Source organism: Aquarana catesbeiana, linkage group LG02 (assembly GCF_042186555.1).
Source record: "Aquarana catesbeiana isolate 2022-GZ linkage group LG02, ASM4218655v1, whole genome shotgun sequence".
Classification (NCBI taxonomy): Eukaryota; Metazoa; Chordata; class Amphibia; order Anura; family Ranidae; genus Aquarana; species Aquarana catesbeiana.
This window is the reverse complement of record NC_133325.1, coordinates 162,875,526-162,896,156: the sequence shown is the minus strand read 5'-3', so window position 1 is coordinate 162,896,156 and position 20,631 is coordinate 162,875,526. Positions and strand designations below refer to the sequence as shown.

General features: G+C 43.5%; 1 protein-coding gene across 4 annotated transcripts in view; it reads right to left on the bottom strand.

Annotated features, from left to right (window-relative positions):
* Positions 1–20,631, bottom strand: part of SLC11A2 (solute carrier family 11 member 2) — a 176,636-nt gene that overhangs the window by 56,542 nt on the left and 99,463 nt on the right. For all 4 annotated transcript variants that reach the window (XM_073613717.1, XM_073613718.1, XM_073613719.1 and 1 more), the window contains exons 10-12: positions 19,416–19,574; positions 18,848–18,940; positions 7,750–7,869 (exon numbers count right to left, since the gene is read on the bottom strand). In XM_073613717.1, the coding sequence (XP_073469818.1) occupies positions 7,750–7,869; positions 18,848–18,940; positions 19,416–19,574 (372 nt within the window). The remainder of the gene's footprint in view (positions 1–7,749; positions 7,870–18,847; positions 18,941–19,415; positions 19,575–20,631) is intronic.

Below are 20,631 nucleotides of genomic sequence, written 5' to 3'. Positions count from 1 at the left end.
GTGTATATAAAAAAAAATTACATGAAAAAATATATATTATAAAGTACATATTATATATGTATACCGGAAGTGAAAAGACATCAATTAGTAGATTTACTAGATTAGTAAAAGACCCAACATCAACATGTGACAACTAAGCTGATGCTGTCCATCAACCAAGATGGTCTTTGCTCAGATTTTCTACGCGTTTCCGGAGAAACACACAAGGATATCTGAAGATGAAGAGCACATAAGGGGTTATAAACAACAACAAAAAAACAAACAAAAAAAAAAAAAAAACACACACACACCACATTAAAAAAACACATAACACAAACTCCTTCCAGCTTGCTATTGCAAACCTATTGTTATGATGCCTGTCCGAAAGCCTTCACAAAAGTAAAGTAGTAATATTCACTCCTGGTTAAAATAAAGTATCTGAAACTTCCAATTTATAACAAGCCGGATGTCTGGAAGTGAATGCAGATTGGGGTTTTGGGTTCCTTTTCTGTTTCATGTTTGTCATTTTGTATTTTCATTTTTGGTTCCGGTGTTTGTGTGTGTTTTGTTTTGGTCTTGGTTTTGATTTCATTTTCGTTTTGTATTGTTTTTATTTGTGTCTGTTCTAGTGTGTATTTGTGTGTTTATTTCTTTCCCAGAGCACCTTGTTCTCTATCCGGGAGTTACAGGCCCATTTCCACTACACATCCCCTAGGCGGTCACTTGGGTGTTCCTACCCATTAGTGTCCCCCATATCCTGCGTGGGGCTACGTCCCCTTCCGTTGCAGGGGATGGATGGGCTTGGCATCACCTACAATCTCCTCCCATTGAGATTGATTTTGCACTAAGGTCAGCACCCCTCTGGTCCCATGACACGGTTGCCCCTCGGCTTCGAGCATGCGCCTTTAGCACTATGATCCATTGGGGCGGATGTGACGTGGTCACCGGGCGGCCTCGTCCCATCCTTGGCCTGGATGTTACTTTTCATTGGCCTCATCTTTTGGGTGGCAACATTTATTGTTTCCCCCTTTGCGATTTGCTTGACAAGAGCCCTTTGGCGGTTCGCCACCATGGTGAGGTTAGAGAGGTGGGGTTTATCGAGCACCTGGGCTTTACTAGCCCAGGGCTCGACTGAGTTGCTTTCCATCTGCTGCTGGGAGTGGGCGGTGTATGTGTGGCTCCAGCCTTGATCACAGGTCACCAGTAGGTATGATATTCAGATACATTTTTATCACTTTGTGTATTAAGGCACTTTTTAGTAGTTTCGTCTTTCAGTTTTTGATTGACTTTGGGCTTAATGCCCGGTAATGTTATCATCCACATTTGTATTGTTTGCACTATTTATATTGGTGCAGTGGGTCTTTCTGACTCATTGATACCAACATTTTACCATGGGTCGATGGCTTAATAGCTGCTGACACCAGCCCTCAACAATTACTCTCTAGTTTTATGCAATATGTGACACCTAGTCTCCACTGTCAACAGCACTAGTCACTTTTTTGTATTGTCATAACAGATACTTTTTTGTTGCTTTAGAGTTAAGGCACAGTACACTTTGCACATCTTTTGGGGACATATAATTGCACCAGTAATCAATTGGATTATTTCTTTTACTCACTAGGTTGTTTTTGATGTGACGTGTGGGTATTTCCTCCATTGTGATCTATTGAGACGTTTGGAGATCCACTCAGGGAGCACCTGTCTTTGCTTTCTGCCCCGCCTCTCTACAACTCCCACAGAGTTTAATGTGCATCTGGGATGGCCTCCACCCGGCTTGTTATAAATTTGGGAGTTTCAGATACTTGATTTTGACCAGGAGTGAATTCTTCACTACTTTATTCATGTGAAGGCTTTGGGACAGGCATCATAACAAGGTAAGTTTGAAACAGCAAGCCGGATGGAGTTTGTGTGTTATATGTGTTTTTTTTTAACCCCCTATATGCTCTTTATCTTTAGATATCCTTGTGCGTTTCTCCTGAAGAAGCAAGTCTTTATCTTGCGAAACGCATAGAGAATCTGAGCACAGTCCATCTTGGTTGATGGACAGCATCAGCTTAGTTGTCACATGTTGATGTTGGGTCTTTTACTAATCTAGTAAATCTACTAATTGATGTCTTTTCACTGCCGGTATACATATATAATATGTGCTTTATAATATATATTTTTTCATGTAATTTTTTTTATATACACAAACCTCTTTAACCGCTTGCCGACCGGCTCATGCCGATATACGTCGGCAGAATGGCACAGCTGGGCAAAACAACGTATGGGTACGTTGTTCCCTTAGGAGCAGTGCGATCGCCACCACGAGAGCCAGCACGTGGCTGTTCTGTCAGGGGAGAGGATACATGTCATTTGTTCCTACATAGTAGAAACAACGATATGTCTCCTCCCCCAGTCAGTCCTATCCCCATACAGTTAGAACACATCCAGGGAACACACATTTAACCCCTTGATCGCCCTGTTAACCCTTCCCTACCAGTGACATTTACACAGTAATCAGTGCATTTTTATAGCTCTGATCGCTGTATAAATGTCAATGGTCCCAAAAATGTGTCAAAACTTGAAATGTGGTCTTTTCACTGCCGGTATATATATATATATATATATATATATATATATATATATATATATACACACTTTATAATATATGTATTTTTTCAAGCAATAAAATTTTCTCATATTTTACCTTGGTGTTGTGACTCGTAAAAAGTCCCACGGGCTATAGATAAATGTGGTGTGTGTATGTACTAATCAGGACTGAGACACAACCGTCACCCATTTTATACCAGCGTCTTTGTATAATGTTTGTGTATATAACATAACTATCACGAGTAACAATGGCTGTGTGATGACAATACACCACAAAACCGTTGTGGCTTTTTCGATGCAGACTGGGACCAAAGTTACCTTTAAAAATATTACCCTCATAAGCAATCCAGGGTGCTATGCATGATCAGGTCTTTCCCAAAAGAATGGCCCCTAACCCCCTCCCCCACCCTTATTAATGTGCTGTAGGTTATTCCTGCTCTATTGTCTATTGCCTTAAGGGGTATTCAACAGTGAAAAAAAAGATGGTCTAGGATAACATTATGTACGGTCATCTCCCTGCTAGTGTAAGGACAAAATAACGTTTTATTCCATATCAGACAACTATACAGATATGTCAACTCATGGATATGACACTATAAATGTTAACAATGTGCAGGACTCTCCAAGGAGCTACCAGTACTGTGTAAACAAAGAATGAGCACAATACATTTAAAGGGTATCTAAACCCCAAAACAAAAATGTAATACAATGCAGCTTCCCAGCCCCTAAAATGCGGCAATCCTGAAAACCACACACATCATGTCTCTTCTTGGCAACACTAATTTCCCCACTGAAAGATTGTGTTATTAAACTCCTACGCTGCTATTCCTCCCTTAAAATACTTACATACACAGCGCTACCCCTATCATACTTGTGAAGTGACAAAACCTCTTCACATGTGCAATGCCACACAAACCAAATAAAGTGAAATTTCAAAATAAACAATGATATCAGATCAACATGTGAATATGTTTTGTCACTTCTAAAGTATATATAGTTTGAGTTCTTTGTTGTATGTATGATCATTGTAGAAGTAGCGTTGTACATACACACACACATATTTATATTATACACACACACGCAGTATCTCACAAAAGTGAATACACCCCTCACATTTTTGTAAATATATATCTGTTCATGTGACAACACTAAAGAAATTACACTTTGCTAAAATGTAAAGTAGTAAGTGTACAGCTTCTATAACAGTGTACATTTGCTGCCCCTCAAAATAACTCAACACACAGCCATTAATGTCTAAACCGCTGGCAACAAAAGTGAGTACACCCTTAAGTGAAAGTGTCCAAATTGGGCCCAAAGTGTCAATATTTTGCATGGCCACCATTATTTTCCAGCACTGCCTTAACCCTCTTGGACATGGAGTTCACCAGAGCTTCACAGGTTGCCAATGGAGTCCTCTTCCACTCCTCCATGATGACATCACAGAGCTGGTGGATGTTAGAGACCTTGCACTCCTGCACCTTCCGTTTGAAGATGGCCCACAGATGCTCAATAAGGTTTAGGTCTGGAGACATGCTTGGCCAGCCCATCACCTTTACCCTCAGCTTCTTTAGCAAGGCAGTGTTTGTCTTGGAGGTGTTTTTGGGGTTATGTTAGAATACTGCCCTGCGGCCCAGTCTCCGAAAGGAGGGGGATCATGCTTTGCTTCAGTATGTCACAGTACATGTTGGCATTCATGGTTCCCTCAATGAACTGTAGCTCCCCAGTGCCGGCAACACTCATGCAGCCCCAGACCATGACACTCCCACCACCATGAGACACACTTGTCTTTGTATTCCTCACCTGGTTGCCGCCGCACAAGCTTGACACCATCTGAACCAAATAAGTTTATCTTGGTCTCATCAGACCACAGGACATGGTTCCAGTAATCAATGTCCTTAGGCCCCTTTCACACTGGGGCAGTTTGCAGGCGCTATTGCGCTAAAAATAGCGCCTGCAAACCGACCTGAAACCGCCGCTGCTGTGTCTCCAGTGTGAAAGCCCGAGGGCATTCACACTGGAGCGGTGCGCTGGCAGGAGGGGAAAAAAACTCCTGCAAACAGCATCCTTGGATCGGTGAAAGAGCGGTGTATACACTGCTCCTTCACCGCTCCTGCCCATTGAAATCAATGGAGTAGCGCGGCTATACCGCCGGCATAGTGCCGCTGTAGCGGGCGGTTTTAACCATTTTTCGGCCGCTAGCGGGGGGTTAAAACCTCCCTGCTAGCGGCCGAATATCACCGCTAAAACGACGGTAAAGCGCCGCTAATAGCACCTCCCGCCCCAGTGTGAAAGGGTCCTTAGTCTGCTTTCTTGTGCATCATCTTTAGAAGAGACTTCCTTCTGGGACGACAGTCATGCAGACCAATTTGATGCAGTGTGCGGCATATGGTCTGAACACTAACAGGCTGACCCCCGACCCCTTCAACCTCTGCAGCATTGCTGGCAGCACTCATACGTCTATTTCCCAAAGACAACCTCTGGATATGACGCTGAGCACGTGCACTCAACTTCTTTTGTCGACCATGGCAAGACCTGTTCTGAGTGGAACCTGTCCTGTTAAACCGCTGTATGGTCTACCACCACCATGCTGCAGCTTAGTTTCGAGGTCTTGACAATCTTCTTATATTCTAGGTCATCTTTATGTAGAGCAACAATTCTTTTTTTCAGATCCTCAGAGAGTTCTTTTGCCATGAGGTGCCATGCTGAACTTCCAGTGACCATTATGAGAGAGTGAGAGCGATAACAACAAATTGAACACACCTGCTCCCCATTCACACCTGAGACCTCGTAACACTAACAAGTCACATGACACCAGGGAGGGAAAATGGCTAATTGTGCCCAACCTGGACATTTTCGCTTATTTTTACATCATAAATGCCTTATTACACTTATTATGACACTTACGTTATCTTCATGTGATAATACTTATATTTATACAAATAAAACAAAATGATAAATGGTTTTCAATTTTTTTACAAATAAATATGTGAAAAGTGTGACGTGCATTTCTATTCAGCTCCCCCGAGTCAATACTTTGTAGAAGCACATTTCGCTGCAATTACAGCTGCAAGTCTTTTTGGGTATGTCTCTACCATCTTTGCACATCTAGAGAGTGACATTTTTGCCCATTCTTCTTTGCAAAAAAGCTCAAGCTCTGTTTCAGATTGGATGGAGAGTGTCTGTGAACAGCAATTTAAGCCTTGCCACAGATTCTCAATTGGATTTAGGTCTGGAGTTTGTTGCCTTATGAGTATATGTAAAATCTCCAGTAATAGCTGTAAAATATTGTAATTAGGAATACATTTAATTTAGCTTGTATCTATGCAGGCCAGAACATATTTTCACATAGATCTCTGGTAAGACCAGACAAGTTAGTGCCCAGGTTTTTGTGTATAAACAATGGGATTCAAACCTCATTATTTTACACACTCACTTCAAAGGATCCCATGCTGGGATATGTAATGAAGGGAGGCCAATACTTAATTTCCTGGGAACATACAGGTTAATCTCCTCCTCAGAATAGTCACAAGGATTTGCATTAAAGGGGGCTGACTTATGCAAAGTATAGGGAAGCTCACCAATCGGAGCCATGCTATGCCAACCAATGAGGCATCAGCCTGTATTGATATACAGACTAGATGGGAGGAAAAACAAACACTTTATGGGAGAGCAGCCATCTGAATGGAACCTCGGTGAAATGGGTAATTATGGGAAAGGCCTGATTTTACTTTAAATATGTTTGTAGATTAATGTTTTAAGGAATATACTCTGTATTCCTTCATGTAATTCTCTTATTTTAACCTAATATTTTCTTCCTTGGTGTAGACTATAGATATATGGTTGTGTATTAGATAGAGACTTTCAACTACTTACCAATAAATGTTGTTATTGTGTTAAAGCTTTTACTCTTGGTCAAAGAACTCTCATTTAACCCAAATCATATCTGAGAGATATTAAATCTTAAATATAGTACACGGGTAACAACTTTGACTGGGCCAGTCTAACACATGAATATCCTTTGATCTAAATCATTCCGTTGGAGCTCTGGCTGTATGTTTAGGGTTGTTGTTCTGCTGGAAGGTGAACCTCCACCCCAGTCCCAAGTCTTTTGCAGACTAACAGGTTTTCTTCTAAGATAGCCCTGTAATTGGCTCCATCTGTCTTCCCATCAACTGTGACCAACTTCCCTGTCCCAGCCAAAGAAAAGCATCCCCACAACATGATGCTGCCCACCATGTTTCACGGTGGGGATGGTGTGTTCAGGGTGATGTGTAGTGTTAGTTTTCCGCCAAACATAGCATTTTGCGTTTAGGCCAAAAGGTTCAATTTTGGTCTCATCTGACCAGAGCACCTTCTTCCACATTTTCTGTGTCCCCCACATGGCTTTTCGCAAACTGCAAACTGGACGTCTTCTTTTAACAATGGCTTTCTTCTTGCCACTCCTCCATTAAGGCCAGATTTGTGGAGTGCAGAACTAATAGTTGTTCTGTGTACAGATTCTCCCACCTGAGCTGTGGATCTCTGCAGCTCCTCCAGAGTTACCATGGGCCTCTTGGCTGCTTCTCTGATTAATGGGTATCAGAGTAAAGGGGGCTGAATACAAATGCACACCACACTTGTCACATATTTATTAGTAAAAAATGTTGAAAATCATTTCACTTCACAATTATGTGCCACTTTGTGTTGGTCTGTCACATGAAATCCCAATAAAATACATTTACTTTTTGGTTGTAACATGACAAAATGTGGAAAATTTCAAGGGGGTGTGAATACTTATTTAAGGCACTGTACACACACACACACACACACTCATGGATGTCACACAGGCTGAGCTACAAACATGTCTGCTCTTGTTCATCTCTCTGACATAGTGCTTTTTTGGGACTAGTTGGGTTCACAGTAAGTGACAAGGACACTGCATTTCATGGAAAGAACAACAGATATTTTTGAATTTGCTAATGTTCTAACTGTAAAAAAAGAAAACAAATGAAACCATGCAATGACTTTTCCTTAACCTTCAATGTGTTCAATTTTTGTGTTTGGGTTTAGATGTGCTTTAATGCTGGCTTTGTCACAGCCAAAATGAATGAATGATACCCTTGGGGGAAACTAGGGCAAATATTTTTCTCATATTTTTATTTCAGTTAATTCATTTTAAATGCAACACATTTGGCTTACCTCCATGACAAACTGACCAGAGTAGGTACCAGTCATTGTGGAACTTTGGCCTGCAGCTAGGATACCCACAGCCCAGATGTAGAGAGCCGGAGCCCCAAAAAAGCATCCTAAAATCACTCCCTGAAACAAAAACACACATTAAAAATCTTCTTTCAGGCTGAAAAACTCATTAAAGATTTGTGGAGGAGCTAATGAAACAAATTCATTGAAGTAGTATTAAGCCCTCAGCATTTTTTTAGCTTAAAGAATACCTAAAGGGAGACATTTTTTACAGTTTGGATAGAGAGGAGAGGGATTTGAACACCTAGAGGGAGGGCGCACCGACCTAGCGCATTACCAAGATAAAATCACTTTGGCTCTGAAGAAGAGGTGTCTCCCTCGAAACACGTTAGTCAGTCCTAACACTACCTAGTCTTCCGGCAATACCGGCTCTCCAGACCTGACCTGAGATCGACTGCTCGCGTCAGCTTGCGCTGTGTTATGCCTCTACATTTGTATGTGAGTACAACCATTGTTGTTTGTATTTCGAATAAAATTTACGTTGGTGTACCCTTCTTTTGCTATTGTCTTACATTTCCAAAGGATACCCATTGTCCCAAGGAGGGCAGCAAAGCCAATTGCGCAGAAATAAGCTATCTGTACTATGCATCCTCAGGCCCACTACTTGAGTGCAGGAGAATTGCTTTGAATTTGAACACCTGCCAGTTTTTTTTTATTGCTGTGTGTTCCTATTCAGGATTTTCACCCTCTCACCCTGTTCTGTTTAACATAATCACCAAAAGTGAAAATGAAAGAATATCCCAGATTTTGGGCTGTCAACAGAACAGGAATAAACGGAAAATCTTTCAATGTCGACCCTACATCCAGTGATCCTGGTGATAACCAGGGATTTCCTTTTACTTCCTGTTTTTTCCATTTCCCCAGTGGGACACAGATAACAAAACTTACAGGTGTGAGCACGGAACAATGGTGAGAAATAATGTCACTTTGGGTGGTTGGGAAAACCTTGTTTCAGCTCCCCATGCACCTCATATGTCTAAGTCACCCTGTGTCTCTAATAGAGGCACAGGGTAACCGAGAAAACCATTCTGATCTGTACTAATCGGACTCACTGTACAGCCACACTGGAATGTTGTGTGTGTGTGTGTGTGTGTATATATATATAATGTGTATGTGTGTGTGTATGTATATATATATATATATATATATATATATATATATATATATATATATATATATATATATATATATATATATATATATAAATAATTTTGTTGTGTACTCTTTGCTGGGTCATTTGGGGTGTGGCTGTGGCTATTCCAATGTTCTATTATTGTGTCTGTCTGCCTTGGTTATTATGGGATGTGTATGTATGTAGATTAGCTGCGAGATTGGTGGGGTGAATTCCTCCAACAGCTCTCACTGCTGATTGGACAGTCTACCCCACCTGGAATGCAAAGGGGTGGGGGGGAATTGTCCAGAGTATTACCTGTGTACCTGTGTTTTCAATAAACAGTTCATGTTCAGAAACCAAACAAGTATCATCTTGTTTGTTATCAGTGGTTGGGATATGTGATATCAATATTCAGACTGGGAGGAAGCGGTATATGACGGAAGCACTCAGAGTGTGGGATGTTTTGTTACGTCATCTCCCTGCTCGCTCCAACGCTGCACGTCAGACAGTGTTGCCTTTGCAGCCCGGCTGCAAATAGGCCACAGCCCGGAAGTGGGCCCTGGCCTGGGGGTTGATGGCCCCTGCTTTAGAGTGTAAGCTATGGCAAGGAGTTGTTTTATTCATCTAGCGATGGTGGACTTTAAAGCACAATGTTCCTAAAGAAGTCCTGAGGGTAGGGTGAATAGGGAGTCTGTCTTCTGGATAAAATATGTTGTTTTTAGGCAGAGTCACGTCCCTAACTATGTCCAGGCAGTGAAGTCCAATCTCCTGTGGGTGCTTTGGAGTAGGGCTAAAGAGGGCAGGACTATGTCTAAATTGAGGCGGAAGACTGATACCACCATACGAAGAAAGGATGGCCTTGGGCATAAGACTACCTTGTCCTCGTGAAGAATGAGGAATGGCTTCTAACAAGAGAGACACTAGTTCAGAGACACATCTGACAGATCAGATCTGTCTACAGGCAAGCTATTTTCATACTATATTTGAGTGCAATACTAGGTTTCACGTCTTGTTTTAATAAAATATGCTACACTATGCAAACCGTGTTCCCTATTTTTTCCTTATGAATGACTGAACAGTGAGCTGTTAAAGAGTGGTACGGACCTAGAAAGACAAAGTGAGTCCAGGATGGTGTAACTCCATGAGCATTGGGACACAGAGAAGATCCCGGGAGGGATAACATCTAATGATAATAAAAAAGACTGATTGACTCTTGTGCATACCAACAAAGGGTCAAGGATCTCCAGCGAGTATGGCATGGGAGTATCCTGGGGGGGTTGTGTGGGGGCACACGGATCACGAGGAGGTGGATTGTTGGTATTGGTGTGAAAGTTTGTTGCACCATAGTGGAGAACATTTATGCACTAAGCATTGTGTAATATCAAGCACACAGAGAGAGAGGGTTTTATTCTTTTTTAGTTATTCTTATTGGTTTAATTTTTTTATTTAGTCACTGCATTGGATGTAGAGCGATTTGTATTCGATAGCGCTGTGGAAACGATTCACTATGTTGTCTCCTAGTAGTCTGTGTACTAGGTTTTTCTGGGCCAGTTTGGTGCAGTGAGAGTCATCAGTTTCTTCTCTTGCGCTATCTTGTGGAGCAGGCAAGGCAAAATTAGCACTGGTGGAAAAGGCATAATTTAGCCTGAACGGAAACCAGGAAATTATCCAATAAAAGCATCCAATGCCAGTGCTACAGGACCCTTAGTCTTGGCCACAAACAAGAGGCAACTTGAATTTGGAGTCCAGTATATTCATATCCTGGGGTCGCCCATTTCTGACATATTAGGTTGAAGATGTCATGTTAAAAGGTCCATTCCCCTGCTCTAGGCAGCAATGGTGGAAGTAATCCTCCTTCCAATTGTCCATTCCTGGGATATGGAACGCAGAGATCACTGAACAGTGTTCATCCCTATGAGCATCAGACTTGCTTCCTTTAAGGCTGCAAAACTCCTGGTGCTTCCTTGATGTTGTGTCAGAGTGATCTCAAGTGAAATTGGATGATTGGGACAGCCTCAAAAGGAGGCCAGCACGAGATCCAGAACTTTCATGAAGAATTTTGCAAAGGGGTGTATCTTTGATCCCAAGTCGAGAGAGAGAGAGATCGAGAGAGATCGAGAGAGATCGATCGAGAGAGAGATCGGGAGAGATCGATCGATCGAGAGAGAGATCGATCGAGAGAGAGATCGATCGAGAGAGAGATCGTTCGAGAGAGATCGATCAAGAGAGATCGATCGAGAGATCGAGAGATCGATAGAGAGATCGATAGAGAGAGAGAGATCGCGAGATCGAGAGATGGAGATCGAGAGATCGATCGAGATCGAGAGATGGAGATCGAGAGATGGAGATCGAGAGATGGAGATCGAGAGATGGAGATCGAGAGATGGAGATCGAGAGATGGAGATCGAGAGATGGAGATCGATCGAGAGAGATTTTTTTTTTTCTCTGGAAGGAAGACTTCTGATTGAGTGGTGTCTAGAATTATGCAGGCCATACATGGGTCGAAATGCCAAACAAATTTTATTTCTAACATCAGAAATTGTGTGTTTTGTAATGGTGCCACCACTGATTTCGAAATTCAACCAACCAAGTCTTCAATTTCACCTCATTTCTCGCATGATTCTCCTATCATTATATAGAAATTAGTTTTTTTCCCAAACAATTCAAACATGCCGATCACTCAAATGCGATGGCCACTCAAAAATCGTCCGTTTCTGCGGCCCACTAACGTTGCGAAATTCGAACAAAAACTCTTTCGGAATTCAACCCGTGTAAGGTCGGCTTTAGGGAGAAGGCTGGGGAGCAGATTTCTGGAAGTTGATCTCCGAACAAAAGCCTGAAGCATCTGAATTGTCCTGTGGAGATTTGCAGATAGCTGCAAGGGAGAGTAGTCCATCAGAAGGTCCTTTAGATAGCCATTGATCTGGATGCCCTGAAGTCTTAGAAGGGCAAAAGGAGGTGCAAGGACCATTGTGAATACTCTACGAGCAGAGGATAGGCCAAATGGCAGTGTGACAAACTGGAAGTGATTACTGCAAAGCACTGATGAGGTGGATATATTGGAGTTGGCAGGTAGGCATCTTTGATGTCCACAGATGCCAAAGTATTCCCCTTGTCTCAAAGGAGACATCAATGGACCTTGTGAATTCCAAACATTTTGGAATTTGTAGGTATTTTGTAGTCATTTTTAGGTCCAGGATAGGACAATTACCCCAATGGGTTTTGGTATTATGAACAGGTTAAAATAGAATCCTTTCAGCCTGTCTTCTAGAGGTACTGGCGCAACTACTAAGACAAGAGATGGTGTAGGGCATTCTGCAAATCTGACTGTCCTTGGAAAGATATTGGCCGATTTGAGAGAAGAAAGGGGTGAGGGGGTAAAGTTTTGGCTGTATTTTGTACCTTTTTGAAACCAACAAATTAACCCAAAGTTCTTGTATGTCTGTGACCCAGAGATAGGCAAACTGTAACAGATGTCTCCCTACCTTAAGAAGTGAGGATGCGTCTTCATCGGGAAGAGGGCTTTGGGGAAGGCTTGGTGGTCTCTGTGGGCCAAGTTTTGAGCTGAAAGGAAAGGCTGAACTTACGCTTAGAAGCTGAGGCCTACATAGAGCTTTGATGTGCTCTGTGTTTTGAGAAGGTAGGGGCTCCTAAGGAAGGGAATTTTGGTATTTCCACTGGGGAAGAAGTACCTTTCCTCCTGTAACATAGCTGATGAATTTGTCAAGCGCCTCACCAAAAAGACATCCTCCATCAAAAAGAATATGTATCACAAGAAGAGAAGTCGGCCACTCAAAACGGCATTCAACAATGGTTATCCTTTATTGCAAAAACATGTATAACTGCTGTAAAACTTCCAACGCGTCATAGCTCACACACCTATATCCATTAAAAAAAGAATATGTGCAAGGTGTCTTTTACAGGGAGCTTCAGCTGACCAGACTTTGAGCCACAAGATTCCGTGCATATGAAAGGAAATAAGAGCCATTCTGGAGTTCTGTGTCACAATTTGTTCTAGGGCAGCGAAACAAAACAGCAGGACAGAAAGTAATTGCTGTAACTACTCAGTTAAAGTACGGTCCTGGAATGCAGAATAATGTTGGTTGTTCCATGCCCTAGTCCAGTTAGCTACATTTTGCCTGACAGAAATTACAGCAATAGCTGGTTGCAGAGAACCTTCAAAAGCAAACTTCCTATCTGCAAAATCTTTGAATTAAGGAACATCTTCAATTGGAACAGTTAGATGTATGTTTAAGACTGAGACTGAACCCAGGGTCTACGATTATTCAGCCCGTGTCTCGTACTGTACAATTAAGATAAACATTTTGCCTTTAGTACCACTCTAATACATGGAGCACAATAAAATAAATATTTCCCAGTTTAACTTTTTACCTCAGCAATTTACAACTTTCTGTGTTGCTGGCTCCTGATCTCTCAGCGCTGGTTCTCTGAACTTCTGAGCTTCACATAAAAGACAGTGGACTGTGCAGTCTCTAAGTCTGCCCGTTAGCTTGAAGAAGGAAGGGAAGAGGAGGAGGGAGGCGCACGAGAGTGCCTTGCCATCGTAGGCTATGGGGGCCAACTGTTTCTGTTAATGCACACAGTGTAGGGAGACACAGCTCTAGTTCCTGCATGCAAGGGTGGCTCAATAGGTTGCTGCAAGAGAAACCTGGGGCAGTGGTCATGGCAACAGCTTAAACTGGAACATAGGGCAAGGATTAAAACGTAAAGCTGCTGCATACTCAGTAAGTGATTAAATCAGTGCTTAAACTGAGGGCTAAACCACTTGCCGACCGCCGCATTTACATATACGTCCCTTTTTTGGGGGCGGATATTGTTCTTATAGCAGCAGCTAGCTGCCATAACCCTGGTATCCCCATGTTCAGCGGGCCGTCGGCTAAGAGATAAAAGTGGTCTCTCAGGCATATTCGCCGTGAGGCCACTTTTATATGTGGTGGGAGAGGGCCCCCCTCCCGCCGCGATCTGGTGCCCTCCGCCGCTTACCAGAGCCGTTGGCAGCAGTGGAGGCGATCGTATCTGTCCCCTGCCTGGGTATGGAGGCGAGTGAGGGGTAGATGGCCCCCACCCGTCTCCATGACACTGCAGGGCAGAAGCGACGTCAAAACGTCACTTCCGCCCATACCTCTTAAAGTCACATTATTTTCAATGTCATTTTTTCAAATGACAATTTTTTTTTTTTATTGCATTAAAGTCCAAATATGAGATCTGAGGACTTTTTGACCCCAGATCTCATATTTAAGAGGACCTGTCATACTTTTTTCTATTACAAGGGATGTTTACATTCCTTGTAATAGGAATAAAAGTGACCCATTTTTTAAAAAAAACAGTGTAAAAATAAATAAAATAAGTAAGAAAAAAAATTTTAAAAATGCCCCGTCCCAACAAGCTCGCGCGCAGAAGCGAACGCATATGTGAGTAGCGCCCGCATATGAAAACGGTGGTCAAACCACACATGTGAGGTATCGCCGCGATCATTAGAGCGAGAGCAATAATTCTAGCCCTAGACCTCCTCTGTAACGCAAAACATGCAACCTGTAGAATTTTTTAAACGTCGCCTATGGAGATTTTTGAGGGTAAAAGTTTGACGCCATTCCACGACGCAATTTTGAAGCGTGACATGTTGGGCATCAGTTTACTCAGCGTAACATTATCTTTCACAATATCAAAAAAATTGGGATAACTTTGCTGTTGTCTTATTTTTTTTTTATTCAAAAAAGTGATTTTTTTTCCAAAAAAAGTGCGCTTGTAAGACCGCTGCGCAAATACGGTGTAAAAAAAAAAAAAAAAAAAGTATTGCAATGACCACCATTCTATTCTCTAGGGTGTTAGAAAAAAAACAATATATAATGTTTGGGGGTTCTAAGTCATTTTCTAGTGGGGGCGTGGCCGGGATGGCGGACTGAACGGACGTGTTTTGTGAGCTCTCTTGAAGTGTGATCCAGGAAACCTATCCGTGCCCTGCAACTGAGCCTTCCAGAGGGGCCATGCACTCTCTGGATGCCTTCCAGAACCCCGGGCTACCAGAAGAGAGGTAAGAAACTTACATTTCCTCCGGATATCCTGGTAGAAAACAGCCCGGTCCCCTGCTACACGGGACCCCCTGCGCGCCATAGCAATATGGCATCGTAAACAGACCACGAGGTGATTCCTGTATCGGCCCCTCCGGGACTGCCAGAGATTATGGCGGCTATCAACTCCTGCCAATCTGCTATTACCTCCTGCCTACCCTGGCTTCTAAGATAGAAGAGGTCCAGCTAGACGTGGGCATAATCCGGCAGGATCTGGACAAAATCCGTTCCAGGGTTGCGGAGGCTGAGCGGCGAGTGGGAGCAGTGGAGGACACAGCAACAGACCATACCGCCTCTATCCGAACCCTCCAAACAAAAGTAAGAGCCCTTGAATACTGGGCAGAAGATGAGGAAAACAGGAGCAGGAGGAACAATCTCAGGATTGTGGGCCTCCTGGAGGGGGTAGAGGGGCGCTCCCCGGCCCTGTTGCGTTCTCTGTTGCCGGCTGCTCAGCTCTCCCCGTACTTTGCAGTGGAGAGGGCTCACCGCGTGCCGCCCCGGCCAGGGCCCGAGGGAGCCCCTCCTCATGACTTCATCCTCAGGCTATTAAACTTTCGTGACCTGGACGAGCTGCTCAGGGCCTCGCATGCCGCTGGCGGACTACCCTACAAGAACGTTAAGCTCCTGCTGTTTCCTGACTACACCATGGAGACTCAACGACAGCGCCGCTCTTTCAATACAGTCAAAGCCGCCCTGCGAAGGAGGGGGATAAAGTATAGCATCTTGTTTCCTGCTAAGTTGCAGGTGGTGGATGGGGAGACGGCTCATTTCTTCACCAGCTCTGAGGATGCATCCACCTGGCTGGAGGCTCTACCCCCGTAGTAAAGCTGCGCTATCTATCCTGTGCATATAATTGTTTTGGTGTGATTGACTGCTCTACATTGCTGGGACCGGGTAAGCATGATTATCCCCTTCCCCCTTCATGACTAGTGTTCAGTTCCCAACACCACCCGACCTACGGGCGGATGTGGTCGAGGAATTGCTGGCTCAAGAGACCCTGGCTAAACCCCTCTCCGCGCTGTATCTGACACTGCTCTGGACAGATTCCTCAAAAATGGACGTACTGTGGGATAAATGGAGGGCGGACATCCCGACCATAGATAGAGAAACTTGGGAGGAGTGCTTTGGAAACAGTTCCCAGCTAGTGATATCATCTAGGGATAAACTAATACAAGCCAAATCCCTACACAGGGTTTATTTCACGCCTCAGAGACTGCACAGAATATACCCACAGAGATCCACGAACTGCCCGCGATGTCAATCTCCAGATTGCACCTATATTCACATGTTTTGGGCCTGTCCTAGACTCTTCCGTTATTGGTCTGCCATTATGGAGTTTATCAATGAGTGTCTCCAGCTGGAGATACCCTTGACGGCAGAGTTAGCATTGCTGGGTATACAGGATGATGAACAAAGACCTCAGTACACTAAATTGCTGCTCTCACTGTTGCTCTTTTATGCAAAAAAGGAAATCCTACTCAAATGGACTTCCCCGGCCTCCTACCGTAAGATCATGGGAGAACTCGATTAATGCCATTTTTCCAATGTACAAACTGACCTATATGAGTAGAGGTTGTCTTCAGAAACACACGAAGGTATGGTAGCCATGGACTGACCCCATGTGAAGCACTCATTCATGGTGACCATACTTCTTTTTTCTTCCTGCACACATGGAAAGGTGTATAACAGTGTACTAGGCCCCCCCCCCCCCCCCACACACTTCTCATGTTCTATTATACTATTATGTGGCTGGCAGCTCTCTCCCACCTGACCTGAGTATTGTATATCTATATCATATCATATTGTCATTTTGAATACTGTTTATCGCATCTATGCTGACTCTCCACTTATGTATTCACTGCACAAATGTCATGACTTGTAGTGTACTATGACCCATTTTTCCAAATAAAGACCAACCTTGTTGTAAAAAAAAAAAAAAAAAGTAATTTTCTAGCAAAAAAAAAAACAAAAAAAAAAAAAAAACTTTTAAACATGTAAACACGTAAATTCCAAAACAAGGCTGGTGTTTAAGTGGTTAACATCACTTTAATTTACTAGGCTTTCATGAAATTAGTAACACCTTTTACTATTGGTATTTATATAGCAATGACAATTTACGCAGAGCTTTACATATACATTTAATGTTTGTTCACATCAGTCCCTGCGGTAAAAGGAGCTTACAATCTAAGATCCCTAACTCACATTCATACATACCCATACTATGGCCAATTTAGACAGGAGCCAATTAACCTACCAACATGTCTTTGGGGTGTGGGAGGAAACCAGAGTATCAGGCGCCTTTCACACGGACGGCTATTCTGTCGCAGTTAAAAGCATGTTTTTTTCTGTGAAATTCAAGACACCAGGCACTGCGATCAGCGGCATTTGTACAGTGCGATTAGCTGCAGTTGCGTTTAGTGTGCCATTTCCATAGCAACCCGACAGGAACGGGGATCCGACTTGGATCCCCGCCAATGCCAGGAACGGTGTTTGGTATGAATCTTGAGGGGGAACTCCACGCCAAATTTTAAATAAAAAACCGGCATGGGTTCCCCCTCCAAGAGCATACCAGGCCCTTCGGTCTGGTATGGATTCCAAGGGGCACCCCCTACGCCGAAAAAACGGCGTGGGGGTCCCCCCAAAATCCATACCAGACCCTTACCCGAGCACACAGCCCGGTCGGTCAGGAAAGGGGGTGGGGACGAGCGAGCGCCCCCCCCCCCCCCCCGAACCATTCCAGGCCGCATGCCCTCAACATGGGGGGGGTTGGTGTTTTGGGGCATGGGCCCCCCCACACCCCAAAGCACCTTGTCCCCATGTTGAGGAGGACAAGGGCCTCTTCCCGACAACCTTGGCTCATCAACATGGGGACGAGGTGCTTTGGCGTGAGGGGCGCTTGCTCATCCCCACCCCCTTTCCTGACCGACCGGGCTGCATGCTCTGATAAGGGTCTGGTATGGATTTTGGGGGACCCCCACGCCATTTTTGCGGCATAGGGAGTGCCCCTTGGAATCCATACCAGACCAAAGGGCCTGGTATGCTCTTGGAGGGGGAACCCATGCCGGTTTTTTTATTTAAAATTTGGCATGGAGTTCCCCCTCAAGATTCATACCAAACACCATGCCTGGCATTGGCAGGGATCCAAGTCGGATCCCCGTGCTTGTCGCTCAGTGGGAAAGGAAAACATTTTTCCTTTCCTGATGAGCGAGCCAGCTCGGCGCTGCTATCCACAGCTGACACAGTGCACTGCGATTACCTGCGGTTATGTGCAGATAACGGCGCTAAATCGCTCCTGGATGCAGTCAATTCTATTTTTTTTATCTGCACACAACCGCATGTAATCAAAACGCAGCTAAACGCAGTGTGTGAATGGGGCCATAGGAAAGCATTGTGTGAATTTAGCTGCGGTAGAAAACGCAGCTAAAAGTACAATTCTATCCGTCCGTGTGAAAGGGGCCTCAGGAGGAATCCCACGCAAGCACAAGAACATGCAAACTCCAGGAAGGTAGTGTAGCAGTTGGATTTTAACTGATGACCTTAGTGCTAACAAGCAGAAATGCTAACCACTATTATAACTTACATTTTCATTTAACCTTAGATTTTCCAACCTAACATAATGAGACACACACAGAACATTAACAGTATTTAGACCACAGAAATTATGCAATGTGATCTAATAGATCCAAACAAAGCCTATGTTCTAGTTAGCCATCCAGGTTTGAGGCTACCCAATAGTGTTTGATAAACATTTATAATTACTTTTATTACTAACCCAGAATAAAGCCATTTTTATAAAATAAGCGCATCAGTATAGAGTACACAAAGACTAACTTACCCCTTTGTAAAGGTCCACATTCAAAGTATCGTTGTTGTTTGGAAACAAACTTCTACTCTGTCCACTGAAAGTACTGTTCATGCACTCATTCAGCTGCATAAAAAAGAATATTGTTTCTTCAGGTATTTTGCAATAGAGTGTGCCTATTTGCTACAGCCATTATAAAGCAAAATGGCAATGTGATAAAAGTGAAAATGGAGTAACCCCAAATCACTATCCTGTGACGGACCACCCATAATGAGACCACCCACAATGTGACTGTACAAATGACAAGTACTGGTATCGCAAAACAAGCTGCTCTATATTAGGTTTTATATCGCTATGTTACACCCCTCTTACCAGCCCTAGGACACATATCCAATACAGATTACCCCTTTCCCTCCACTACACCTTTCTTCCCAAATTCTGCCCAGCTCCACCCGCCCTCTGCTGTGAGCCTCCTGTTTTAAATGTTTTAGCCTTTTATGCTCTTTTGTAATCAAGTGAGCCAGGGTGCACCCAATTGGCTCTTTTTTATATTTCTCTGTATTAGAAAATTCAGTCACATAATACCCATGTAGAAACTTACCACATCATTGTTCTTCTTTTCATAGAAGGCCTCAGCAAACACTGCCACAACGAAGACGTTGATGATGAAAGACACAAAGAGGGCTAGGCTGGACTCAATAAAAAAGTATTTATTTGCTTCTCTTACATCTTTCTTGTTAGCGCGGTTCACTTCCCTGGACTGGACATAGCAAGACATATTTCTTAGAGAAGACTAATAGATGGAGAACCAAGTGCAATACAAGGAGTCCAGAGACTAATAACCGTAGTGGACAAATTCATACACATTTCAACAAAATAATTATCACATAATTATAGAATATGGAGTATTCACTATATTTGACTGAATATGTATTCAAGTAATTGACTTCAGTATGATTTCTATCAACAAGAAAAGTGCAAACTTCTCAAAAATCTGCTGACCCTGGGTAAGGAGGGGCTGCCTTACCAGATTTTAATTTGTACTATCTTGAGGCCACATGGATAAGTCGGACAAACTGAGGTACCAGGCTCTAACTTGCAGCCGTTACACATCCGATACCCCACCCCCTGCTGGTTGTCCTACAAGGTGTATGGGGGTCTAATACAATATACCCATGAAGTGCAGAAGCTTATGGAAGACCTCACCACTGGCATCAGTGGCGACCCGTCCATAAGAGGCGCAGGGGCTCCCCTAATCCATGCATCCGGCTCCTAATCTACATGCAGGGCAAACGCATGGATTCCAATGTTTTTTTTTTCTCTTATTTACTTTTTAAAAGCACATGATTAGAGCCAGAGGCTCTAATTGGCTTCAAAAAAGGGTGGGTTTGGGGCGCCTGAGCCCACCCAGTTGTGTGATAATAGCAAATTAATATTCGCTATTGTCTTTCTGATTCTCCACCTGGCCAGTCAGGAAGCGGGTCCCGAGACCTGATTGGCGGAGAGGAGAGGCGATCTTCTTGGCCACCGGAGGAGGAGGAGAGTACGCAGGGGAAGCCGCCATGATTCAAAGGAGAAAACACAGGGTCTACCTACCTACTGAGCGGGGGGGGGGGGGGCTTGAGTAGCGGTCGGTTTTGCTGCCCAAAAAAAGAAAAAATTGGAGCACCAGCGCTGCCACTGACTGGCATCTATAAGCGATATAAAAAAAAACATCCACTGGATGATTTACCCCTCCGGTGACCATCCAAAACGCAAACATATTTGGATGGAATTAAAACAGTATTAAACCCAAAAGCAAATATTTAGAATATTGT